Source organism: Osmerus mordax, chromosome 12, assembly GCF_038355195.1.
Source record: "Osmerus mordax isolate fOsmMor3 chromosome 12, fOsmMor3.pri, whole genome shotgun sequence".
Lineage (NCBI taxonomy): Eukaryota > Metazoa > Chordata > Actinopteri > Osmeriformes > Osmeridae > Osmerus > Osmerus mordax.
In genome coordinates, this window is record NC_090061.1 from 9,254,687 (window position 1) to 9,282,127 (window position 27,441).

General features: G+C 47.1%; 3 protein-coding genes across 4 annotated transcripts; 1 reads left to right on the top strand and 2 right to left on the bottom strand.

Annotated features, from left to right (window-relative positions):
* The first annotated feature begins 368 nt into the window (after window positions 1-368).
* Window positions 369-19,645, top strand: mrpl11 (mitochondrial ribosomal protein L11). Of its 2 annotated transcripts, none has more exons than XM_067247966.1 (6): window positions 369-441; window positions 4,489-4,651; window positions 17,398-17,493; window positions 18,614-18,707; window positions 19,033-19,192; window positions 19,397-19,645. In XM_067247966.1, exons 2-6 carry the CDS (start codon window positions 4,529-4,531, stop codon window positions 19,500-19,502), a joined length of 579 nt encoding a protein of 192 aa, XP_067104067.1. In that variant the 5' UTR covers window positions 369-441; window positions 4,489-4,528; the 3' UTR covers window positions 19,503-19,645. The 2 variants fall into 2 exon arrangements, with proteins under 2 accessions (XP_067104067.1, XP_067104068.1); XM_067247967.1 differs by having other exon boundaries at window positions 371-441; window positions 4,492-4,651.
* Window positions 6,945-8,039, bottom strand: tmem265 (transmembrane protein 265). Its single transcript, XM_067248270.1, has one exon. It carries the CDS (start codon window positions 8,037-8,039, stop codon window positions 6,945-6,947), a length of 1,095 nt encoding a protein of 364 aa, XP_067104371.1.
* A 3,184-nt stretch (window positions 19,646-22,829) lies between the features above and the next one.
* Window positions 22,830-26,850, bottom strand: npas4a (neuronal PAS domain protein 4a). Its single transcript, XM_067248307.1, has 8 exons — window positions 26,676-26,850; window positions 26,149-26,312; window positions 25,931-26,033; window positions 25,489-25,798; window positions 25,213-25,322; window positions 24,918-25,053; window positions 22,996-24,782; window positions 22,830-22,858 (listed from the first exon to the last, which is right to left on the bottom strand). Exons 1-8 carry the CDS (start codon window positions 26,848-26,850, stop codon window positions 22,830-22,832), a joined length of 2,814 nt encoding a protein of 937 aa, XP_067104408.1.
* Window positions 26,851-27,441: the final 591 nt, after the last annotated feature.

The window sequence follows — 27,441 nt, forward strand, 5'->3', positions numbered from 1 at the left end:
AGGAATTTCCTGAGGAGAATTTGGTTGCAGCATATACGCATATAACATGAAGTAAAAATAAATAAAAAATCTTCATACAACCAAGAAAAACAAAACACATCTCAATTTAATTTATTTCAACTAATATTACGTAGAATTTAAAAGCTAGATGAGGGGATACCACATCGAATATTAAGGTCCCAGGTTGAATGAACGGAAACTATACTCTTGACTGAGACTGAAAGTATGCGGGAAAAAGAATAGCAAGCTGATAGCAAGACGTAAACTGACTTCCCTGAACTTTGATTTTAGAACATCACTGGACTATTCCCTCCGCTCCAGTAGGTGGCAGCATTGGTGCTTAATGCTCGCTCTTCGGTTGTTTTCAAGATGTCTGCACCCTGAACCGTGGTTAGGACGTGAAGGTGCTTCTGGTGAATTAATGCTGAGCCACTTAGAAAGGTATGATGAACCAAATATTTTATATTTTATACGTCGTTTTTTCATCGTTTTACATTGCCGGAAGTGTCAACAATGTGGCTCAGTCTGCAATGTTCTTTTAGGCTATCTAAATTGCTAAAACAAATGTCTCGTGTTTGCCATCACACTTTTTCAACCATTCCGTGCACAATAGTCTTATCATTTTGAGAAAGCAGGATTACTACAGCCTGCTTGCTGGAATTGCTAAACTAGCCAAGTTGTCTACCTACCTGCTGATACTTGCCTTCAGTAGGCAACGTACTACAGTAGTTAGCGATTTGTTTAGATACACCTAGCCCAATAGGGTCGCACTGTCGACTTTGAGAAAATGATTGGGACTGAAATAGGTTATCCATGAATATGATCAAATGCCCATTTGTTGTTATTATTCCATTAAATTGTGTGCTGAAACATGCTGGAATGTTGTCAAGCTATGAAAGGAAAAACTGAATAAACAGTAACTTGTTACAATAAAACAGACTAGTGTAAATAATAGTATTTTTAGTGGAGGTAATGGGTAATTTTATATAAGAAGTGGTCTTCAAGGTTCCATTCTGTAGCATTTATGTCTGTTATAGGTTACGTTTTATATTTTGCAACTCATTGCTGAACTGGGCTTAGTCAAATAACTTTACTGAGACAAAATGGGTCTTTCTCATCAACTTGCATGTTCCATTTTGTGGATTTTTAGGACTTAGCCAAATTCACTTTCTATGGCCCTGAGAGTAAAACTTCATTACATTCTGCAATCAATAATGGTCTGGATGGGTTGCTGAACTGCTGAATACAAATGAGAGAGAATACAGAGTAGATATTTTAGGTGTTGTATCCTACATCAGGACAGCTTCACATTATTGATGTTTTGTGGGGGGTTTTCAGTCCTTGGACAAGGTGGTTTGTATATGTGTCTATTTCCAAGTATCAGTCAATTTCAGAGATTACAATGTAACAGGAAACCATCTTATTTGGAAGTAGGCAGTAAAGATGATAGAGGGAGAACACGTGGGTCATCGACATGTTAAGTTGTGAAGCCTAAAAAGACAGTTTCTTGCAGTGACTTTTAACAAAGACACGGATTTCCTTGCACTTTATTTTTCATTTCTCTCAACCCTCCTTGGCCACTCTTTCACATTCTCTCTCCTGTTTTTCTCTTCTCTCTTCCTTCTTCCTTATAAGTCTATGTGACAATTCGGAGAACAATCCCAACAGGTCCGTCCCAGTAACACTGATGACTTGGTACAGCCTTTCACTTTCCCACCTTGCTGTCATCTCCAGTTCATAGGGGCTGCCACTAGATGGACTGCCAGACACAGATTGTGTTCTGGCAGTCTGCCAGAGCAGGCTCAGACTGTTGTAGAGCTAAAGTGTCATTCTATTGATGATCATTTCACAATAGTGTCTGTTTGTTTTAGAAGCATTGGAATACTATCATGCTTTAGGTGTGCCAAAGTGTTTGTGGCCCTTTTTTTCCTGGCACTTTAAAAAGAGTTTTGAGGCTTTTTTAGGTAGCTGGAGGGTCATTTGATGCCCTTGTATCAAATGTGCTTATTTGTTGAGGGTGGAAAAACCTAGCCTGGCTTTGCCCTCCTACGTACTTCCGCTCAATTTTGATTTAGCTTCTGTACTAGGTCTGGCCATGATGTAAGTAAGTCAGATGTCTCCGGTTAATTTTCTACCGGCCAATCAGCGAACAGAGGGAGTGGCTGTCGTGCGCTAGTTTGTGTTGTAGTTCCGTAATGGTGGCGGAGAAAGATGCGTGCGAAGCCATTCGGTCCGTTGTGGCAACAGTGCCGAATATCCATAAACTAAAGCCAGAGCAAGAACAAGTTTTGCTGAGTTTTGTTGGTGGCCATGATGTTGTGGCCCTCCTCCCCACGGGGTTCGGGAACAGGTTGATTTTCCAGCTACGGCAGCTAGCTCTGTTACAGTAGTGGTGAAGGAATTGGCTAAGGCGAACGCTAGCGATTGGTTATGGCAGATCAGAGTGGCTCTGGGCAGATCCAATAGTTTTAAACTTCAACAGAGTACCCGCCTACAAGGAAGTCAACGCTTGTCAATGGAGTGAGGCCAGACTCTGTACAAATGAAATGTACGAGAGTTTGGTTAGGACCAGGCTAGGAAAAACCACCCACATAATGCAGAGTTCAAGAAAGGGCAGCGTACCAGTTTGTGGATTATTTTGGTTCCTGTTGCTAATTGTCGGATTCTTTTATGTGGATGTTTCTGTTTTTCCTCTTTGAAGTATTGTCAGCTTTCATCAGTAATTTTGTGCTTTGGCTTTTTCCCTGTATGCGATCTAAGCCCATGTTTGTTTCATTCAGTTCAACCAATAGTGTTTGGGTAGATAAGCCCTAAGCTAGGCAAAATGATCTCTTATCTTATCTTAGCTTGACTTGATGTTATTTATGGGGGCTCTCCTTTTTTATTTATTAAAGTTTCTAACTTGCAAAGACTTTTACTCACAAAGGACATTGCCCATCCTTTGGGATTGCCACCAATAACAAGGCTAAGAGCATACCAGGCTGCAATCTTGGGGTTATGTCATGCAGGAATTTAAAGTACTGTATCTCTTTGCACACAGTCTATTGTCAATGCTCTTTGAAATGTGCTGTCAGTTGAGTTGTTACTTGGGTGTTATGTAGGTCAATTCCTCCCAAGCTCTCAGTGCCTGGTCTTGTGATGAGTGATTTCATGTTGAGAGGAAACGACTATTTTCATTTTTACTGCTCACAGAGATTGGAGTTGTAGTGCATTAAAGCATGACGCTGTCATTTCTGCAGCACTTTCAATTTGTATTCCCTGAGTCCCAAATTGAAGTTCAATCCCAACGTGTGCTGCCATCCCTTTTTTTGTATTTTACCAGAATTCTGTGTAAATCTTGCATTTCAATGACAAATCCATGACATTGTCTTGTTGGTGTAAAGAACATCACATGTATATCTGACTTACTAATTGGACCCAGTGTATTCACGTCAGCTAGTTTTAAGTGATGCAGTTGTTATTTCCACATAAAACCTGAAATATTAGCCTTGCTTATCAAAACAATTACCTAAACAGACCTATAATCCAACTTTTCTCTCAGGAGAAAAGTTCTACTTTGTAACTCAAAGGCGCACATAGCCATACATCTTTTCGATCGTTATCGCCTCTTGTTGATGTAATCTGTTTCTCTCGGTCGCCCATGCAGGATCGGTAGTAAAGCTCTCGCTCTCTCCACCTAAGTGCTCACGGTTATTGAATGCAGGTCTCACCCAGCATCACCTGGCCAAACCTCAAAACTCCTACTTGTCTCTTCTCTACACACATTGATCTCGACGCTCTGCCTCCCCGTCGGAGGACTGCAGACCTGCTATTTATGCTGTTTGCCTCCCCTGGGCAGGGCAGGAGTTCAGCCCACTCTCTCCACTCTGCTAATTGACTGGTAATTTGGTAATGCATTTGAAGGTGGAAGGGGAAAGTAGACATACTCCTCTGTTCTTGTGGAGAGTGACGAATCCGTCACCTCCTTTTTATTATAGTGTCATTTATCCCCCTGGCCCCTCCTACCATAACACCAGCCTGACTTCTGAACCCTGCTGATGGGGAGGGCTGATGGGGAGGGCTGATGGGGAGGGCTGATGGGAAGGGCCTTTCCGAGATCAGAGCAGAGAGACGGTGAAGGGAGCAGGGTAGACAGAGGGATTTGTAGTGCATCCCGTGGTTTGATCATAGACAAACCTAAACCCTGCCAAGACCAAAGCCTGGCCTCACTCCCCTCTCTGTCTGATCCTCTCTCTACCAATTCCTGGAGGAGAGGTGACTCTCGAGCAAGGGATCGAAGTCAAAGATTTTCTAATGGCTTCTAATTGCTCAACTTCTGCAAAATGAAAAAACATGGACTTGTCCTGAGGTGTCAGTATCGATCAACTTACATTACTTTTTAATGAGCCCAGCATGTAAATGATTTGTTGCAGTTGCTATCACAGAGCAGCTCATTTCCTAGTTTCCTCCTAAATGCTAACACCATGCACTGTGTTCATTTTTCTTAAGCAGCGAGAAGATACAGAGATAGTCAAACGGACAGACTGACATGTCGAAGATCTCCAGGGCAGCCAAGGCGGTGAAGAAGGTGGACATGGGGGGGGTGATCCGCTGCATCGTGAGGGCAGGACAGGCAGCTCCCGGACCCCCGCTAGGTCCTATCCTGGGACAGGTAAACTCACACCTCCCAGCATGTCTAGCCCATTCCCTTTCAATCCTGACAACTGTCAGGATCTTGCGCTTCATCGGTAGCTCATGAAATATACTTGGAAGTCCCTGCCAAAAGTGTGTGGTGGATGTGCCCTTTGAGAGCTCAGCTATGATGAATGATTTAGATATCCGTCTGTTAAGTCTCTCTCCTCCTCCCGTACTTATGGGGCTTTCACAGTCTTAGGGAAAGATGCCTTGACATCAACGGTAATGAGGTGAGATGAATTGCAGCCAAGCAAAGCCAAGTCATATTTGTCTGAAGGTGCCTTTTTGGGGGGGATTAGGCAGTGCATTTACCATATGCTTGTGCTTTGTTGCTCTGTTGTCTTGTTTGGCCCTGTGTCCTTGCTACATTGCCCCAGCGTAGGCTGAGTGTGTGTGTGGGTAGTAAACTGTAAATAAATGGCCGTCTGCAGCCATTCTGCTTTAGGCGCTGAACCTGGTCCTTTTAATCTTCCCCCTCTACTCCTCCAAGGTTTTTTTCCCCCCTTCTCTAACTAACCACCCTTGACAGCGGAAGCACAGAGAGGTAGTCTGCCTGTCGGCCGCGGGGCAAATTTAAACAAATGACAGAAATAAAAGAGGGAGCAGTAGACAAAAGGGGGGCTTTGGTGGAGGATAATAATTACAGTCCACATCGAAATTAACACAAGCCAATGAAGAGGAATAGAAGAACAAAGAGATGGTTAGAGGAAGGAAGGAAGGAAGGATGGACGGCTAGACGGACAGACAGAAGTGGTTTCCCACTATTTGTGGGACTGAGCTGAGATTCAAGGGGAGTTGAGGATTGCTGAGCATTGTATCGGGGTCTTAACAGGTGTGACAAATTCAAGGCAGTAGTCATTTGCAGAGGCTGCCGCCGGTGCAGTTACAGCCATTATATTAGAAATATGAAAAACTGCCCAACGGGGAGTGCATGCAGAATACGTGTGTTTGAAATGTAGAATGAGCAAGGGAGCGAAAGATGAAAGAGAGAGGAGGAGGAGAGGGAGACGGACTCTGTCGGCTACAGTTCATCGGCATGCTGATTCCCTCCCGAATCCCTCTGAACCAGAGAGAAACTCCCCCGAGATAATACACCACTTTAAATGAATGAGTGTGTGTGTGTGTGTGAGGGTGAGTGAGTGAGTTTTTTTTATCCTGTCAACACATCCTGTAAATATGCCCTGTAAATCAACTATAAAGTGGAAGCAAATAAGCTTTTAGCATTTTGACAAATGGTTCGAAATTTCAATTAATAGAAGTATTAATGGTTTGAGGGGAGGCGAAGGTTTACACACAGTGCATTAGAGAGCACTGATGATGATGGAATAGACCCTCTCCTGTCCTGGAAAGTGCATGTGGTTTTTCTCTCACATACACACACACAAACTAGATTTTTGTCTCTCCCACACCCTCCTTCACCCTCCCGCTCTCTCCCACACACACACACACACACGCCCTATCACATCTTTCGACTCTTCTCTTTCAACATTAAAGGCAGACAAGCAGACAGGCAGCTGAGGGATTACGGCCAGCCTATCAGAGCTGATGGTGCTGGTGTAATTGTGATAAATGACGGCTCTTCCTCTGTGTGTCATCCCTGCGCAGACTAACACGGCCCGTCGCCTCAGATGTGTGGAGAGCTTTGATTCCCTCCACTAGCCCCAGCTCTCACCCTTACTGTCCGACATAGAAACACTTGGTTTTGGTGAAGTTATATAAGGAGGCTTTGATACAGTGGATGCAGCCCCGCCCCCGCCCAGTCGTGAATGATCGACTCCTGATCATGTTCCATCTGTGTTGGAGGTGACAGCCTGCCAATACCAATCCCACGGTACACAACAGAGCAGGAGGAGTGTGAAACGTTTTATTACAGTTTGTTGGAGGCTGTTCTGGAAGTGCAGCCGACACCGACAGCAGCTGTGGAGTAGCGTAATGGTATACATACAGCATATGCTCAAATCCCTCGTGGCACACAAGATAGTGTACCAACGCCAGTGCTGAGAATAGGAGCTCCTTGCAAAGGAAGGCACTTGACTGTACATCTACCCCTAGGCCCCCCCCCCTCGCTCTCCACCCCCCCCTCAGATACCAAAAGCCTAAGGTTTGCCAGCACCCCCCTGGCTGGATAAATCATCCCTTTAACCAAAGTGATCCAAGTTAAATACGATGAGCTACTGCGCTGGCTTTTCCAAACAGCAAGTGATGTGTGTATTGTGTTAATGAGTGTGTGTCCGTCCAAGAGTCGGTAGTAGCTTTTACTGCTGAAGAGTCTAGAGTTCATGAGAGATGAAGGAGGGGCCCAGTGGGGCATCTGTATGGTCCAGGCTGACGGTGGAGTGGGCGTGGCTGTGGGAGCGTGACAGTGTGTGGTAGCGGGAGGGAGGCCCGGAGGAAGTCTTCCCCTGGGCCTGGGCCTCTCCTGGCTGCTCTGAGTTCTGGCTTGGCAGGGTTGTGTCCCCTGCCTCTGTCCCAGCCCTGGCCCCTGGCCCTCGAGCACCCCCACGGTCTAGCTTGCGCCTCTCCCAGGCAGAGGTGAGTTTCACAGCCAGGGCCAGCAGGTTCTTCCCCAGGAAGACGGTGGAGACGCGTGGGTCCCTGTACCACAGCATGCCCGTGCCCCTCAGGCCCAGCGTGAACACATTGATGGTGACCAGGCTGAGCCAGGGGTACAGAGCTTCCTTGCGGGGCCCCCTCTGGCCAGGCAGGGCAGCTGCCCCCAGCTCTGTGAGGGCCACGCAGGGCAGCAGCAGCAGCAGGGTGTAGCAGTAGAAGAACACCAAACCCTCAGCCCACAGGGGTAGGCCCAGCTCACCTGCCCCAAGCCCTCCACCTGCCCCAGGCCCTCCAGCCCCAATGTGGGCCTCCCACAGGCCTGCCTGCAGGTCCAGCACATCTAGCAGGTCCACCACCACCCAGAGCAGCCGCCCACGCACCTCCTGCTTCCTGCGCAGCGGTGTCATGTTGTCGGCCCCCGTCAGGATGAGGAAGAGCGAGGGCAGGCAGACGGACAGCAGCAGTGTCAGAGTCTTCCTGGCCAGCGGGTCAGGTGGACGGCGTTCCTGCCGGTAGTTCTGACACACGAAGAAGAGCTTGAGCTGCAGCAGGGACAGGAAGAGGAACCAGAGAGCGTTGGCAAAGCCGCGGCGAGGGGATTGTGCCTCTGACACTACGCCCGCCGACACGAAACGCAGTGCCAGAAGGAAGCACAGGTCGCCTAGCAACACAGCAACACACTGCCAGATGCCGGGTCCCGGAACACCACCACGAGCTCCCAGCATGCTCTGCTCCAGTAGGTAGAGGTCGACCACTGCCATGGTGCTGACCGTGACCAGGGTTGATACGCACACCTGGGGCGTGGGCACCATGCCTGAGGCACAGGGAGAGATAAAGAACTAGCGTTAGACACACAGCAGAACTCAGGAACAGAACAAGGCACTGTTTCGTTCTACCCTTTATCTGGTGCATGACACATTTGACATGGGGGATGCAGGCTCTAAAGGCTAGTTTTCAAAGCTCAACAATGTCTGTCGTAGGTTGATGCTTTTTTTTTGCCGTGGAGGGAAATGTTTTTCCTGCCAAAATAAGCACCGAACCTTCCACATCTTTGGTCAGGAGTGTTGTCTGCCCGAGCCATGCATGCTGAAGAGCTGTTTGACTGTTTCATCCCTCCTCTGCGGCTGTTTTATTCAAATGGGCCTCACTTGCTATGAAAGTCCAACCGTCTACCCTAGCTAACTCAGGGAATTTCTTCTGGTTTTCCTTTAAAGAGGTTTTGCTTCCGTGTCTCTACCTTATTCATTATTAATTAATTGTGTCGAAGCGCAGCCAGGCGCCCTGTCGGAGCCTGTTCCTCTGCCTGTTTAGTGTGCTTTGTTGATTCTCATTGTGGCTGCCACATTCTCAACACTGCATAAATTGTCTTTTCATTTTGGCGGAATATTGATAACTCTTTGTATTTTTTGGGGGAATGTTTTTTTAAATGTGGCTCCTTCCATAGCCCCCTCCGTGTTGTGCCTTTGAGCGCACGCTGGCTATACTAATTCAGTAATCCAACACCCATTGAATATGAGTGTGTTCATTTTTGTGCTCGTCGGGCCATATTTCAGCCCGTGGGACAGTATAAAACCTCGCTATTGATCTCGCCATGAGAAATGATCATTGACTTTACGGTGCAATCGAAGCAGCCTCTCTTTATCGTATTGAGCTGGTGGGCCTCCGGGGGCACCATGGCTGTCAAAGACACAGCGCTCAGTATGGGGGACGCGGCCGTCAGCCCCGCAGCAGCCAGGGGTGGCAACCACTCCACTGGATTGATGGCATTTTAATATAAAACCATTACAAGGCCTGATATGCCATAATGGCAAAACTTGAGAGGGTGATCGTGTGAGCGATTGTCAACAAGGCGGCCCATGGAGAACAGCTACCTGTAAGTAACGTGTGTTTACGCACTTGTAAACGGCCTGTGACAGGAAATAGTTATCCATCTCTTCTCCGCATGACTGGCAGGAGCTGACATCCATGTTGAGCTCACTGCACATGTGGGTGCGTGTGTGCGTGTGAGAGAGAGCCTGAGTGGAAAAGTGAGAGATTAATATCCTTGGCTGTCTACATGCCTAATAAAGTGTTACTGCATGATGGTAATAGTTCATAAATAAACTAGGGGGGAGAGAAAGAGAGCAAGGAGGAAAATGCAAACAGAAAGTGATTTAATATTGAGAGGAGGGGTTGGGGGTGAACCGTGCCATATTCCTGGACAGTCTGTGCCAGCAGCCAGCCTTTATGAATAAATTCTAATGTATTCATCACTGGGGATCTGAAGAAATTAAAGACATTAATAAGTCTGCTGAAACAGATGAGTGAGACAGACGAGAGAGGACCTAGATGGACGACTCTGCTTGGGGGCTTGGAGAGAAGAGACATGGACGCCAGCATCACTAATATCTTATTATCTGTGAGGCCTTCTTGTTCCACTGCAGCCTGCAACTTGATTATCAGTGCTGGAATTGAATGCATTCTACCAAGCCGCTGACTGAGAGAATATTGGAATTGAAAATTGGTGCTTTATCTGAACAAACCCAAACACGTGGTGAGAGGGAATGGCCACAATGCCCTGGCTTTCTCATTCTTTTTTTTCCTCCTCATCTCCCCATGGTGGTTTTAGTAATTCAGCACACATCTTAAATTGTAGCCAGAACCCCTGGAGTCTTTCTGTCAGCCTGTGTTTGTGTTTTGACGGCTTGTCGACACCCATAATTTATTCGGTTCTGAGTGAGTGGCTAGGATGACAGCACTGTGTGTCCACTCTGCTCATCAATAATGACCAAATTCATCATTCCCCACGACTAGAAAATGACATTGTGTTGACATGCCAACGCAGCTTATTCCTCTGGAACTTTGATTTAATAGCTTGTAAAAGTGGGGTTTAGGTGAAATATTTGTTTATTATTTCCCAGCCGTAGGTGGATAGAATGTCATCTTGCATGTTTGTCAAGTGTAGCACATTGTTTGTGTGTGTGTGCGCACGTGCAGTGGGGCAGGAATGCTTTCACCAATAACCCAGGTAATACATAATAGCACTAGAATCCCTTCATTTCATCACACACCACACACACACACACTCTCAGAATATACACACATGCACACACACAGACACACAGGTAGCAATTTGTTAACATACACACCCTCTAATCTGTCCCATCTGTTCATCTAAAAATGCTGGAGGTTTGCCAGGTGTACATAGATGCAGATAAAGGAAGATGAATTGCTCCAAACTCCCAATTCATCTTTATAAACAGTACCATATAAAGGCTTGTATCAATACCAACTAAATAACATATACACCTAGCCAGCAGACCAGAACAAATCCAAACTTAGAAATGTAAACTATCGATCTAAAGTATAACAATTAGATTTTCCATGAGTGATTACAATTATTTGTAGTTATATTGAGTGAACCTGTCAAATGAAAACCTACATAATAGGATTGTGCAAATCTCCATCTAATCCAGTTGAGGATATTGCTGGCTGACTAATTGACATTTGTTGATATAACAAAGGACATTGGTATAATTTAAGATCCCTATGACTGTAACCATGCCACATGGCACACACAGGGTCCCACATATTGATCCTTCAATTCTCTAGATTTTCCATTTCTATTATTAATATAACCTATCATTTATTTTCCATGTGAACTGTGCTCTCTGCAATAGCAGGATTAAAACCTCCATTCAACCCTTTCATGCACATGTTCTGTAATGGCCATTTCAGTAATGGACTGCTATAATTGAGCAGTTTCAGAGTGATTGTAGTTACCCAAAGCATGCGTTCTTGCTCTTGCTGCTCCTCTTGGCTTGGTTGAAAAACACGTATTCAAGTCGAAGTCAAGCGCTCAGATTTTCATCGAAGTCCAGATACACTGTATGTAATTATATATATCTTTTAATGCTTAGTTATTATATAATTTAGTTATGTTTTCCCTATACTACTTCCGTCTAAAGTCATAATTTGTTTATTACCAGTCTTATACGAAGTCAAGCCTTCGCCAAATTCGAGTTTAACTGAATAAAGCAAGTTCAGATCTACACAAGGTAGCTTTTTTTCATATCCACTGGATCTGTCAGTGAAGCTCGAGCCCTTGTTACAGGATCGTATACAGAGCATGTGCCATCTGCTGCTATGTCCGTCTTGTATTTAACACCTCGCTCTGTCTGTAAGCCGGAGATCCAATGACTCGGGATGGAGCCGTGCGGCGCTTGTTGGCTGGTCTCTCGCTGTGAGGTGTCGAAGTCGGTCAGAAGTGGACTGATGCTTGACGCGGAATCATTAAGGAAAAACCCGCAATATCCTGACAAGAAGACGAGTCGCCTGGAAAACAGAAGCTCTTTACAAACGTTACGGTACGACGAGTGTTGGATTACGAAGAAAGTCGCGACTTTATGATTGCGGTGTTCATTTGTAGGCAGGTTACGTGCCTTCGACTCTCCCCCTCTTCTTTCTCTCTCCGCCCTCCCACCCACTGTGTCGCCCCCTTGCCGCCGCCTCCTTTTAACATCAGCTGTATAACTTTAGTAGGCAGTGTGTTAGAATATTGAGCAGTTGACGGTTATGTCCATTTGTTATACGATAACCATCTTGATGCCACTTAGTGAAATGAATATTTGCATAATTTTCCGTAATGTATGGAAGTAGTCTACAGTTCGTTGCCTTGGCTCCTGCCCTGCTGGGTAAAAGAGCATGGGACAAATAGAGCGCGAGATGCCTTTAGCCTGTGGACACATCTCAGAATGCAGATTTTGCAACTTTAATTAGACCTTATTCTCATTGTTTTGATCCCATCCTTAATCATTTTCTTGTTTTGTTGTACCCATCTAACTTTTCTTGTTAAGGAACGAAGAATAGATGGATTTTTGAATTACTCCAGCTTGAGTTTTCGGGAACTCATAGTAGTCTATCATATTGAAAAGGTCAAGCTTCCACAGCACCTTGAGGTGTGAGGAGAGAGTATTATAGTCATCTCAATGACTCAATCGCCACCTTCTCAGCAAGCTATCTAGATCCAGAGTCTCTTTCATTTTCTCTCTCTCCCACACCAGCCGGAGTGTTGAGGGTCATCTCATAGTGAGAGCCTTAATCAGACCAGGAAGGGGAAGCAGCCTCATCGTTCTTGTCACAACCAGCTATGCGCTCTACTGGCTTTCAGAGGGAGAGATTTTCCATGCCCTGAGAACTGTGATGGGTTTTTTCCCCCCCTCTTCATTTCTCTCTTCAGTGCTGCCTCTCTTTACCTCTCTCTCTCCTCTCACCAGTCCTGTCCTCTCCCCCTCGTTTCCCTCTTTTTTCTTTTGGTTGCCCGTGGGTGTGGTTGAAGGTCACTCAGCACTGGCTCTCTTTCAGCGTGGAGACCGAGAGCAGCAGGCAGGCACAGACGGGGAGGGAGAGGGTGGAGGGGGTGAGGGGACAGTCCTCAGCACTGCACTGTCATCACTTTCCTCTTGGACATGAGTGGGGCAGAAAGTTAAGAAGGACGTGAGGGTTACAGACTGGCAGAGAATGCTCAGGACCGAGGGCCCCAGAGCGCTGCTCATCCGGAAACCCAAGCGGAGCTCCACAGCGGCAGTGTGGCGGAGGATCGGCCAGCTCCCAGCTTTCCAACACGTTTCACCCCACTGCTTTGTCATGCTACAGTTGCCATTTCCCACCACACAACACAATAACCCACATTACCCATAACAAGCAGCCTTCACTGTTACTGTGTTAAATCCTTAACTTGGCAGAGACTCTTAACTCCATGCTAGCAGTGTACCTCAGCGCCCACAAAGCCCCAGTGTCTAGACTCTAGGCTGTGGTATTTTAGTGCAAAATCTACTGTATCTTTAAACCCCATTTTAACAGTCGTCCATTGGCCACCACTATCCTCAGACAACTACCTGCAGTCCAGGCCTGCTCGTCTTGCTGCCTCCCTACACACATGATTAATCAAGTGAGGCAGCGAAGGCAACAACACTTTCAAGAGGCTGAGGAGATCCTAATGGAGTTGAGAAAGTTGTTTCGGTAAGATGCATTTCCCCCAAAAAATGTTTTCCCTCAAGCTTTAAAAAAAAAACTTGTCAGCTAATGGCCAAAAAGCAAAGCAGCGAGTCTTGGTGCATTTGAATTATGTAGCATATAATATAAGAGGATCACTCTTCATAGCTTCATTGCATGAGGAGCCACTGGCCTGTACTTGGAACAAAGCTGTGCTGGCTGGCCAGGATAGAGATTGACCTGTTTTGCTTGTTATGCAGACTAGCCATCAATATATTTTCCCAAAATAGTTTGGGAAAATTATGCTTGGATTTGCTGTTCACCAAATTGTCTTATTCTAGTTGACTGCCGTCCCGGGTCAGAGTAATATTTTGGGACCGTTTAGTGCAGGGGCGATTCTAGGATCAGACCTTTAGAGGTGCTCAGCCCCCAATGAGAATGTGACATGGATACAGTGCCTTGCAAAAGTGTTAAACCCCCTTGATAATAAATCACTAATTTCACTGGATAACAATACATGTATTTATTATTATGCAAAATATTGAATTAATGAAAAAAATAGGGATGTCCCTTTCTTCATGAACTACCAGCATCAAATAATAAACAATAATTTATTTTATTTTTATGGTTATTATTTTTAGGGGTGCTGAGATTAAATTTAGGGGTGCTTGAGCACCCCTAAAAAGGGTATAAAATCGCCACTGGTTTAGTGTGTTTAATTGGTCAATATAAATCAATAGCACCGCATGTGTGTGAAATCTATTTGTATTTCCACTCAGCTGACTGAGGGGGTGAGAATGCCCTGCTCATCCCTGTCACCGGCTGCGTCCCAGCATCTCCCTGGCAGTGCCCATGTATGCTGCCCATGGTGGGCTAAGAGCATGCGGTGGAGGGTGAGGCAGTCTAATCAGGTGTCTGAATTCCTGATAGCTATGACTGTGATGAAACAGCAGCATCGGACTGGATTAAATGAACAAGGTAATAGTGGTAATGAATGAGAGTGTTTCACACTGGAGAGTTTAATTAACCCTGTGTCCTCTTCGCCACCTCTCCTCTGGAATACCTCCCTCCTCTACCCTAACCCCCCTCCCCTGCCCAGCCCACCCACAGCTGTCTGCCAGGGCTATCTATCTGCTGTCCTTGTGTGCCAGGGGCAATTAATCCTGCCCCAAGGCCCTCTATACTATGTGTGTCCTCCATCTACATCTGCCATGCTTCCCTACACCTCTTTCTCTGCCTCTCTCACCCCTCTATCATTACGTCCCTCTCTTACAAAGGCGCGCGCGCACACACACACATGCTTACTGACACCAGCGACCACATGCAGAGTCACAGAGAAATAAACCTCTTTACATGCTGATTTGCTTCTAGAAAAGATCAAATTAATATGCATCTGATACAATGTCCTATTTAAATGAGAGTTGAGGTGCACATATTTATAGAATACACACATACTCCTTTCATCCCGGTCAAACTTGTATTTTCCTTTTTTCAAATACTCTTCATGATTGCTGTCCACACTGTAAGCACTCAAACATACCTCACAGTTCTATCTCTCCTCTCTCCCTGCTATCCTCCTGGGCACTCCTCCACTTGCCCTCCTCCCTCTTTTCCATGTCAGCACTATATCTTGTTAAAAAGAGTTAGTGAAGCTGAAAGGCCAATCACATTTACATGAGAAGTGATAGAAAGTAAGGAGACAATACGATGGAAGGGTCAAATCATGCCGACACGTCAGAGATTGTAATTGCAAACTCCTAATTGCTCTCTTAATTACATGCAATAACTCCTTCTCATTCACCAATCTCAATATGGATCGCCGCTATTATTTAGCCCTGCCGCCGGTCGAGTTTGACGGGCGGAATATCTCCGTAGATTAGTGTTAATCCTGATGCCCAGGATCTGGGAAGCCTTTGAAGACAGCCCCCAGTCCGGGGCCAGTGTGGAGCCCTCCGCCCTGGGTGATGGGCTGCAGCCATTTCACACTGCAGAGCTCCGCTCCAATCAGTCATGGAGGAGAGAGGAGAGAACGAGGGAGGGCGAGGATTTAGTCGGCCGTTCGGACTCTGGGATGATTAGATGTTGAGATGGAGGGATGAGAAGGGGGAGAGGGAGGAGCTATTGGGCCAGAGCACAGATGCGAGGGTTCCAGTTCCCTGCGATAAATGTCATGGGAAGTCTGGAAGCCAAGTGAACCTTGCTTTCATTGCATGCCAGCCCGTCCGCCTCTTTTAAGCACTCGTTACAATTACCAACACAGCTCCATCCCAGTAATGACTTCAATTAGTCTATTAAAAGTCCAGGGCAAAGAGAGAACTCTCTCACCCTGTCATCTTCAAACACAGACATGGCCGGACCCTCATGTAATGCTTTAATTAAAAGATGATTGCTCTGTCCGATGTCTTCTGCGTCTGTGGGTTCTAAGTTTGCACTAATTTTTCACTGTCTGCGATGTCACTTTCATTGTCCATCTCTGTCTTTTACTGCCAGTCTGCAAGTCTTTTGAATAGAGTTGCCTCCATCTCTTTGCTGTATTCAGGCCCTCTTTAATAGCATTAGGGTGTATCTGCGGCTCTGCCCGGCCCTTCCGAGGCATTGTTACTGTCTATCTTTAGCATAGATCCTCGCCTGTCTGCCCGCGTAATGTCTCAGTGTGGAGACTTAAGCACTCCCTGACAGCATTAGGCTTCCGGAGTTTCCAGGAGGTCCTCTTTATATCATTGTCTGATGGCCGGAGAGTCAGGAGGAGAGAGATAGAGGAAGATCATTATCTGATGGGGAGGGGAGGGGGAACTGAACGTGGGAAGGAACTGAGGCAGGGTTTGTGTGGTGGCGCTGGAGGGCCTGCTTTGACTCGCTCCCTCCCTAACATCACAGCTTTCACATGAATCCATATTTAATTAGAATTTTCATGCCTACCTCCTTCTTGTTTACTTAGCTCTGTTGTTTTTATGGGAGGCCAGAGGAGGGACTGGCATGCAATAGACAGTGGTGAGGTTGACATGGGATTACTATTAATGAGCGAGGAGGAGGCAGGAGAGGCAAGGCTCTGGGGGCTGAACACTTTTTCCATTTCATTAGTGAGATATTAGAATTCAAATGGAACTCATCAGCTCTGGCAACAATGTTGGTCGTGTTGCAAAGTCACAGTACACTGCAACCTCTATCAGGTTTGGGGACATTTTCTGAGACATGTCACAGAGAAGACGGGTAACAGTTGTTGCGGTGGCGGAGATATAAGACTGAGGTGATGGCTGAACACACGGATGGACTGATCTGGTTAAGATTCTACAGGTGTTTCAAAGTTGCCGAGAGAAGATGATGTCAGAGTGCTACACTCCGTTACTCCCAAATCAACAGACGTCTTGTCATTGAAGACCGTCAAAGGAAGAATGCCTTCTCATTTTGTCATTATTATAATCTGGAGGCCGGCTCTCAGCACGCTCCATAACGGCCCTTATTGTAGCTCGTAGGTCCATTAGGCTGAGTAAAATGAAAAAATTATCCCTTTTTGCCCTCAAACGCCTTTCTGAAATCAAACATTTTAATCAGGATGTTGCCTTTGGGAAAATGGCGGGTGAAGGTCAGTTTAAATTTCAGCAGCTGTAATTATATTCTTGGTTAGCAGCCATTGCTTTGGATTTCAGCTTGAAGAAAAGATTTTTTCTCTTTTTTGTGTGTGGGTGTGTGTGGAGGTAGGAGAGGGGGATGGGGGCTGGTCGGGTGTTGACTTAATGTCACCCATCCATTTTGCTTTCTCTCTGGTTGGCCTGGCAGGAGACTGGGAATGGGAGAGTCATTCATCACTGGGTCTCCTAGCCACAGGGCACACACATGCGTTCTGTCATAGCCGGGCACACACTCTCTCACACACGCGCCCTCGTTGTGAAAATGTGGCACGCATGATCACACAGGATACTAATACACTTGCACAATCTCAAATGCTGGCACACACACACACAGGATCACCTGCCGACCCTGCCAGTCCACGAGGCAGCCAAGCATGCACACACACTCAGCCCTCTCACAAGTCTGGTGATGGATTGACTGACACAAGCCAGTCATTGGTATTCCACCAGCAAAGCGTGCTATGAATGACGTTCAGAAGAATGTTTGCAGGTCCAGACTCCTCATACATTTTAATACAGTTTATCCTTCTATCTTTGCCTCTTCTCCTTTCTGTTTCTCCTCTAACAGAAGGGGATCCCCATCGGGCAGTTTTGTAAGGACTTCAATGAGAAAACCAAGGAGATTAAGGAGGGCATTCCTCTCCCCATCAAGATCAATGTCAAGGTGTGTTTTCCATCCCCTGCATGGGTCTCTTCCCCCTCTGTGCCCCCAGCCAGGTCTCTACTAGGTCATTGACTCCAGTGTGGGTCTCTACTAGGTCCTGGAGCCAACCCCCACCCTAGATTGGAAGTGATTTTAGTAGCTGCATACCATTACCCAGATCCCTCCATTATTCATACTGTACCTCTTAAGCCCTTTTGTTTGCAATCATTAATCTATCTTTAACCAAAGGGCTCTAGACGTAAATGAGAATTTGGTGCAAATAATGGTAAAAGAGACTAGAGAGAGAGACTGTTTTGTACTTTTAGAGTCCATATACATTTTCATTCCAATGCCTTACTAATTTGGCATTGTGCCCTTTTTGTTCCTCCTACTGCAGTTTAGCAGTATATGTGTAGGTCTGATCAGGTCTGTGCTTTGATCTGAACACATATGGCATAGCTGAGGAGGATTATAGAGATGATCTGGGGTTGTGATACCCTTAGCATGTTTTTGACACTGAGGACTCTGTTCAAGCATCAGCATGCTCTGCTCATCATTACCATCTGCTGGTCGATGCTGGATATAACGCCTCCCTCACAATCTACCCATGGGAAAACAACTCTGTCTTGTTACACCCCTACATTGTTCTGTTATGTTTCTGTGAATATGTTGCATCATATGTTGAATTTATATAACTAGCTCTATGGTCTACCATTCTTATGAATTGCTTATGTTCAACAGGGTCTCAGTGCTGAAGGCCTGTGGCCATGATCTGCCTCTCTCCATTATTCCTAAATAATCCTGTACTCACTTATCCCTGAGTCAGTTTGTTACAGGGGGAAAAAATGCTAGTTATTCCCATATCCCTGTGCACCACTTCAACCAAGGCTGAATAGAAAGCATTGTTGCTAATGGTTAAATCAATTCAAATGCATTGGGCCTTTCCAGCTAATGACCATTTCATAGAGGGTGATGAATAGTCTTGCTCCATAGAGAGGTTACTTATGACAGGACATGCCTACTTTGGCAACGTAACATTAAAGGTATGAGAGCAGGAACCTCCACTGCATGTGGCTGCCACATCCATCTCTAATCCCACTCTGATGTTCTCCATCGACCCCCCCCCCCCCCACACCTCCAGCCTGACAGGACGTATGACATTAAGATTGGCCAGCCCACAGTCTCCTACTTCCTGAAGCAGGCGGCGGGCATCGAGAAGGGGGCAGGGAAGACCGGTGAGTGTCATGGATGCCTCTCCTCTGTCGCAGCCCTGGTAGAACAGGATTTCTTTGATTGATGATATATTTATGATCGACTGGGGAACTGATGCAGCCAATTAAAGGCAGAGGAAGGTAGCGGTAAAGGTGATGCCTTGTAGAAAAAGAGAATTATGGATTTACCCGTTCTGTTCCTGTACTTCTCTCCCCCCTCACTTTGTCTTCCTTTTCCTTTTAAATTTTTGTGGTTCTTTCACCCACTAAAGCCATCTTGTTTCTTCTGTCCATCTTTTTCTTACACTGGTGTGTGTGTGTGTGTGTGTGTGTGTGTGTGTGTGTGTAGGCCATGAGACTGCAGGGATGGTGTCCTTGCGAGCCGTGTATGAGATCGCCCAAGTGAAATCTCAGGACGAGTGTTTCACCAGGCAGAATTCCTCCTTAGAGACGGTTGTCAAGAGCATCATTGGCTCGGCCCGTTCGCTAGGCATCAAGGTTGTTAAGGAGTAAGTTTGTTTTCCATTTAATTGGTAGGAGCTAAAAATAGTGCGAATTCTGTTTCACTTTCTGTCGGGCAGAACCTCGACAACCAATTCTTTGGTGTGCATCATTTATGTTGAATCACATATCTCAGATACACACACACACACACATATACATTCACTGGAGTCTCTGTCTCACTCTCTGTCCCTCCTTTGTTCCTCCTCCAGTTTAGAAGCAGACGAGTACAAGGTCTTCCTAGAGCAAAGGGAGGAGCACTTGAAAGCAGAGGCAGCTGCTGCTGCTGCGGCGGCTGTTTCCTCCAAGAAGAAATAAGACCTCTCCCTGTGCTGCCCCTCTACCCTGTACACCCATCTGTATTTATATGCCGGCCCAACACACATGCTAATGTCATTGGAATTTTACTTTGTGTAATTTGCATCAAAATAAATGTTCGATTGTTCATTTAACACTTTTAAGAGCTGTGTGTGTTTCATCAATATCCTTCATCCGTAATTTGTGTTAAGTTGCCCGAGTCGATGAATGTTTTATTGACTCAGCTTAACTCTGCTATTGTCCAGGAAAGATGTCTTGACTCCCTCTCCCTCTTACTAGGAATCTAAAACGGTCTACTGTAGTTCTCATAAATTTATGATGGTGTTGCATCTACCATCTATCAACATAATTACTGATAATGATATTGTTCCTAGTGGTGCAATTGAAATGCGGTTGACCCTACTACGCTCTTCGTGCCTTCAACATGTTTTATGTTACTGTCAAGACAACTTAATGAATTCCCCATGCACATAAAATAGCATCACGAGTCACCTGAGCCTATTATGAATTCCATTAGTTAGGTTCCACTCAGCGGTCCAAACCTCAGGATTTTTTTCAGCGAGGGTGTGATGTATTGCAAGGTTTACAGAACACAACACCAATATTAGCAACGTCTTGTTTTAACAAGGCCAGTTTTGAAAGATGCAGTACTCCTGCTGAACCAGAAGGGAGCAGTAGTGGTTTGTGTTTGCTCTGTTCCTTCCCCCTCCAGAAGGAACACTGCATAGACGGGTGCTGGAACAAAATGTTCGGTTGCAGAGTAGAAGCATGCTGTGGCAAAGCCTTGTCTCCTTGGTTTATAAATAGTTAGGTTAAATTCGCCTTATATGGGCCTGTGCCTTGTTCAGCAGAGCTGCTTTTGAATTGAAGCTGCGTGGATACTGGGGTGAAGGGCAGTGGACAAAGATGCCAGGTGGTGATGCTCTGCAGGCATCAATGGTTTCACCTTCATTAATTCACGCTCTATGATTCTCAGATACCTTCCTGTCATGAGTCTCTAAGGCATCACGTTCTCCATCCCTTCCTTCCCTCGTTCCCTCTCTTTTTGTCTTCCTCTCTTTGTCTCCTTGCTCTCTCTCCCCCTTCTCCCCTCCCCTCCTGCCTGAACGAGAGCCTTAGAATAGAAGGGGCTGCTTGAATCAATGCTCCTGAACAGGAATGCCCATATATGGAGTTCTGAAACCCTCACAGAACGCTGTCAGAGTAGCAGGTACATGGAGTAAGTGTGGGCTGCTGTGATTTGTAAAGAGAGGGATGGGGATGTGGGGTGTGGAGAAGGGCTGGGTCATACGTCACCACGCTATTGTGCGTACGTGTGTGCGTGTGCAAGCGCGCCTGCTTAAGTGGGAGGCCTGGGTGTGCGAGCGGAGCCTCGGTGTGGAGGGTGTGCGTCAGTCTGAGTCAGATAGTGTCTCATACTGTCTCGTCATGTGTGTGCGTCAGTGCTGTTGCTGAGCGGACATCGCTCCAGGGGAAGAAACGGAGGAGGGATCGCAGGAGAGGGAGGGGTGATGATGATACTGAGGTAGGAGGAGCGGGGGAGACTGACAGTGACAACACAGAGAGAGGATGAGAGAAAGAGAGAGAAAGAGAGACAGAGCTTTAAGTGCACTTTAATATAAATGCATTTGTTTGACAATCAAATACACTTATAAGCAACACAAGAGAACACTGATCCACAATGTCCATTCTTCGGTAATATATCATGTATATATTCCATCTTCTACAATAAAAATGTATTTCGTATGTACAGACTGTTTGATTCGTACAAATGTACAAATGTGTACAACCTTCGCCAAAAAAAGCATATGTAAATATCCACAGACATAGTGCATATGCATTGAACACCCCAATACTTTTTTCAATATCACAGAAACAATACTTTTACACATATGTTAACTTAGCATTGTAATAGCTATAACGTAGGAATCAATCCTTTTACTTGACCGTAGACAACTCTACGTTAGCGTGTCGACACCATGGGAATAGTACCATTCTCATCCCGTGTCGCTTAACAACTGAATAGAAATAGCACCCCGTCCCTCTTTTCATTTTTTAAAACAAAACGTCCTTATGTTTAACCCCTCTCAAAAAAGAAGAATCACTCATTCACAGAGTCAGTTGTGCCTCCTTACAACACTGTGCCCCTGGGGAGCAGCGATGTGACCGTCCATTCAGGGATGGACGTGGATAGACAAGAGTTCAGAGTTCAGCAGGTCATGACTGTGCTAGGCACACAGGAGCTGCTATAAGCTGCCAGCATTGCAAATATTGATGCTGCGAGAGAATCCAGCCTCCTCAAGCCAGGCCAGAGCTGACCTGAAGAACCCACATTCAGAGTCTAATGTACAGTACTACAAGGTGGACCTGTGGCATCTCAGCACACAGAAACCCTCACAGGTGGTGTTCACTTCCAGACGATCTCCATTTAGTTATACCTTCTTGTCAAAGGCAGGGAAATCTTCTTTCTTTGTTCTCGAAGCACGATCCAGGACCTCTTTAACATGTTTTGTATTGTATTGTTTTGCACATCACATTGATACACGAGATTGTAATGGAGAGATAAACATGAAGTCAAATGTCTAAGCAGCAGCCGCAAACTCAAAGCACAAAGTGTCTGAAAGGGTTGATTAGGAGACTGACTGTGCGTTTGACGTGGCCTTTAAGGTGCTGTCAAGGAGAAGAGGACTTGGAATCAGACTTTTTCTGGAGATTAAATTGAGGGGTGTTGAGGGGAAAAAATATTTTTCCTTTAGTGAATCACTGTTAGCTCTTGTTAGTAGTAGTAGTATAAATATTTGTAAACATAGACTTGAACACATTTGCGGTTTGGGTTTGCAGAGCTGCATTACAAGCAGAAGTTATTTCCTTATTAAGATATGAAGGAATGTATATATTTTTTATCACAACAGTTTTTTCACTACGAGTGAATACAGATACGCGTCTGAAAGTTAAACGGCGCTTTAAACGTTTAAGAGTTTGTTATGGTCTCTGTTTGATAAGTTCTGAAGCTCAGGTTACAGCAAAGCTGGCAGGCACCACATGGACTCAACACCCAGTCAGTGATGGGTCCATGTAGTTAGAGTAATATTGCACCATCATGAAAATGTTGCACCATATTTTAAATATTAGTACATGGAATAATGAACGAACAAAAATATTAAGTCAATCTTTGTTCTCAGTAGACATGAAGGAATTAAAGTCCTTTAGTTGTATATACATTATGTATATATTTATACACTTTGATATTTTTCACTTTTCAGTAAAAGTTGGCTCCACGAAATATGACAATATGCCATACTTAATGAAGTAAGTCACAGACTTATTTTAGAACGGAGGAACACTTCCACTCCCATCTGAAACACAAAGAGGAGAGAGAAAGAGAGGGATCATTAGCATGACAAATTCAAGGACAAACTATTGAACTGATTTCTTCACTATTAACTTCACTATTGATTTATCAAATGAACAACAAAAAAAAACGTATTCTTACCATTGTGGAAGCACTGTGGCGACGGATGACACTGGAGTTGATACAACTCAGGTTGTTGCCCCAGGCCGGGGGCGATCGAGGCACCTGCCCCAAACATGGGTTCCAGGACGGCCAGTTCCTCCAGGAGGGACTGGGCGTAAGACACCGCGGGCGCGGGCGGGGTGACGGGTGTGGTGGGGGCAGGTGAGGAGTAGGGGGAGGCGGTGAGGATCAGGGGAGGGGATTCTGGGATAGAGGAGCAGGAGGATAGGGGTGATGACACCACCACCTCAATCTCCATGGCCTCCTCTACCAGCCCCTCTCCCTCTGCCACCATCGCGCCTGCCTCGCCAACCACGGCCGCCCCGCGCCCGGCCCTGGAATTAGAGTGCGCCGATTGGACGCTACAGAAGTGGCTGAATCCCTCAAAGTTGGAGGGTGGCTGCCAGCACACGGTGAGGGAGGGAGAGGGCATAGGGGTAGAGGAGGGAGAGGGGGAGGTGAGGCTGGGGGAGAGGGGTGGAGAGGAGGTGAAGTCCTCTAGAAGGGTTTCTAAGATGCTCTCTTCAAACAGAGAGTCATCGTCATCGGGGAATATTGGGAAGTCCAGGCCTCTCCATGCCTTGATGGGGTAAAACTCCTCTAGCATGTGAACTGACTCAACGCCAGAGGAGTCTGTGGTGGGGGAGGAAGGGGAGGAGGAGGGAGACATGGAAGGCGGAGACAGCTTGGATAAGAGAGGGTCCAGGTAGAATCCCTCTGCTAGGGAGCTGATGTGCTGAGCTAGGAGAGAGATCTCAGCCCTCTCCTTCTCCCTCTCTCTCTCCAGGTAGAAGAAAGAGAGGCAGGGCTGTTTACCGGGGGAAGCCTCGGGGGTGAGGAGACCCTCAGGGGGGTACTGGAGGGGCCCTAGAGGTACGTCTACATACAGGGGCCCCCGGACCTCAGGCAGGGTCATCACTGTGCAGTCCCCATCTCCAGGGCTATCAGGGGTAGGGGGCAACTTTTCATAGAGGCCACTACAGGGCTCTACAGGGAAGAGCAGATCGGTGGAGGGGATGGGCAGGGCCAGGGGCAGCAGGGTGGATAAGCTGGTAGGGGGAACAGGGCTGGAGGCGGTGGTGGGAGGGGCAGAAGGGGAGGCGGAGTGGGCGATGGATGTGGTGGAGGTGGCTGTGGTTGTGGAAGGCGGGGGAGTGGTGGTGCCAGTGGGGTCAAAGCTGAAGAGGGGCTCGCCAAACAGGAAGCTGGAGCCCGACCCCAGCTGGGGCGTGTAGGGGGGCGTGCACACAAACTCTTTGGACTGCTGGACCTGGGAGGAGGGCAGTGGTGGGAGGGGGAGGGGCAGTACAGGCAGTGGGGGGTCGAGCTGGAACGAAGGGGGCAGAAGAATGTTCTGGGTAAGGAAGTCCAAATCTGCCACAGTGGCAACAGTAACCGGGGTAGGGGAGGAGGCGACAGAGGGGCTTTCGGCGGGGTCAGAACTCTTCTTCTGCTGCTGCTGCTGGAAAAAGGTGTCCTCCTCCAGGGAGGAAATGCTGGAACGGGGATCGCGCTCCAGCTGCATGGGCTCCACGCTGGTGCCCCCTGGCTCGTCGGATGAGCCCACGCTGCAGCCAGCTGTGCTGAAGTCAAAGGACTGGGCGGACAGGCCGCTGCTGCTGGGCGTGAACACCTGGTCTGGGCTGGAGAGGGTGTCGGGGGACTGCAGGCCCAGGCTGTCCTGTCCGGTGCTGGTGCTCAGAACCAGGGTCAGCTGGGTCTGCTCAGAGCTCAGCTGCTGACGCACAGACCACGCCTCCGCTTCGCTGGAGAGAAAGAAAGACAAAGAAGGTTAGTGAGACCCTCCAAAACGTCTATGTTCTCCTCTACAACAGCAACTATGCAACGGCTCTCTGATGGTCTTCCCGGTGTGCTCCGTCGAGCATGTGGAGTGGCCGTACCTGATGACAAAGTTGTTGCTGCTGATGGGGCAGTCTCCTTCCTCCAGCTGAAGCACCATGTAGAGCCAGACCCAGGAGTGGTCCTCCGCCTCCACACGCACCACCATCTCAGCCCTGCCCTCGCCTCCCTCTCTCACTGGGGGACAACAGATAACAGGGTCAGTATCATGTCTCTGTCCACACATCATCTCACTCACAGCATTGCTCATAGGGTCGATGTGGGCTGTGCGTGGGTGGGCAAATTATGTATCAGTGTGTGTCTGTTGTGGAAAAAGTGAGGGGGTGGTATACTCACACAGACTGCAGTGCTGGGCCGAGGCGTGGGACAGGTCCTGAGGGTGGACCAGGCTGTACCAGGAGCGTGAACGCAGGGCAGGCACATCGAAGCCCAGGTACGTACTCACACTGTAGGTCAGACGGACACAACGCAGGGTTAAGTTGATGACTTGTCAAAACCAACAGAGACTAAACCATACGACCAATAAATCATCCCACCAAACATACTGACAGGGCACTGCTAGTGTTTTTTACTTGGCAACAGGTGGATGATCTCGTTCATGTAGAAGCTCACCTGTCGTGTGCGCTCTGCAGCCTCATGTCGCGACCATGTGCGGACTGGAAGCAGGCTAGAAGGAAGTTGCTCTCAACAGGGGGAGGGCTGGAAGCGGGGTCCCTCTCTCCCCCAGGGCTGGGCCGGGCTGGAAGGGGCTCCAGAGGGGAACAGAAGCACACCCAGACAGGGTTGGAGGTCCAGTAGGAGCCGGAGGTGGCAGCGGAGGAAGGAGAAGACAGGCAGCGGGCCCGGATCAGAACCAGCTTGTTCCCAGCGCTCTGCCTGCGCACAGACTTGGAGGTGTTGAAACGACAACGGAACAGACGATCTGTTCGGAAAATGACAGAATGGAAGAAAGTCATTAAAAACGCAGATCATTGTTACATCATCTTAACGAAGATATGGATTGCAATGATATGGATCTTTGATTTGCAATCTCTAAAGTAATGAAGGGTCTTACCTGTCTCAGGTGAAGTGGGAGTTGCAAGGTTGGTCCTCATGGTGAAGTGGTCCGTCTGATCAATGATATCATACACACTGTCACCTTGGGCAACCAGATCCACCTAAAAAAAACGATTGAGAAAGCATTAGGAAACTCACGATTTCAAATCACTGAAATTGCCATTATATCAACTATTTGTACAATAGCGTAGACGATGGTTGTGGATGTAGACTCACCATCGAGTGTCCGAGGTGCTCGGAGACGCTGTCCGACAGGTACAGGAGCTTCCCTTCCCCGCTTAACAGGAGCAGAAATCCCGGCATCTCCTGCACCAACTCCGACAGCTCATGGAAAGACAGAAACCTCGCGCTTTCCTCGAGACTGCCAGCAGTTCCCGATTCTACAGTGAGGAAATGTAAACATTTCATTTAATTTCGTGTAGCTTTCACGTGCCAACATGTGACAATCGCAATAGTACTGCTTCGTAAATCGATGCTGCCTTGCGCATACTTCAGAACCATGGACAGCGACTACAACATTTCAGCACTGGATTGCAACACAGGGCGACGGGAGCTTTTAAGATTCAGATTAAAATTCTACCAGTATAGCATTCTACACATATTGCAAAAAGTAATATTCACATATATAGCAATGAAGTTAATCAACTCTTGCCCAAATGTTGGCACCTGTTGATTCTACGCATCGGCCAATAGCGTAGCGGATAGCCTGTTTTCAAATGTGTTGACGGGAAATAAACCCTTACCTTGTGAGAAGAAGACAGATTTCCTGGTGTACATGCAGGCAAGCGACATGATGTGGAGGTATGAAAGTCTTGCTTTGTCCGCATCTGTGATAGGCAGCAAGTCCTTCAGGTTCCGAATCTCTGCGTTGATTTGGTCCCTTCGAGCCTTGGACGCTCCCTTAGTTGATCGATACATTGCAGCCAGATACCGTGAATTATCAAAACCCGTTGTAACTGAAAACTGTACGGAACACTTGTTAGCCTTTGCGTTGTGCTTCAAGTGAGGTCAGGGTGTATCTCCAAGCGCAGGTGTCAGAGGAAGATATAACTTGTAGTGGTGTGCTATTGGACTTTCATTTCAACTCATTCCAGAGTAAGGCTTTAAACCTTCTCCTGTCCTTTTCTTTTCCCTCTTCGCCTCCGCCACAGCGTCCAGCTCAGATGCTGGCCGGCTGCTGAAATGTCTCTCCTCCGGTTCCGAGTAGCCTATGAGTGATTCGGCGGCTTTGGTAGCCGTCTCTCGCCCAGAAGTCCGGAGCCCGTAAATCTGGTTGGGGGACTCTGCTCGCCTGTAACTTATATAGTCTGGGACTCCGCCGGAGTAGGGGGGCTCCCAACGCACCAACACCGACGTAAAAGAGAGAGGGGGGGCAAGAGGAGAGGGGGGCTGAGGGGGAGTTATGGTTCATATCAATGTTAGCAATGGTGAAATGCTCCCCATCTCCCGTTCCCCCCTCCCTCTCGTGCCCTCTCCTTTCGGTGACTCTAGTTCGACGTCAGCTCTACC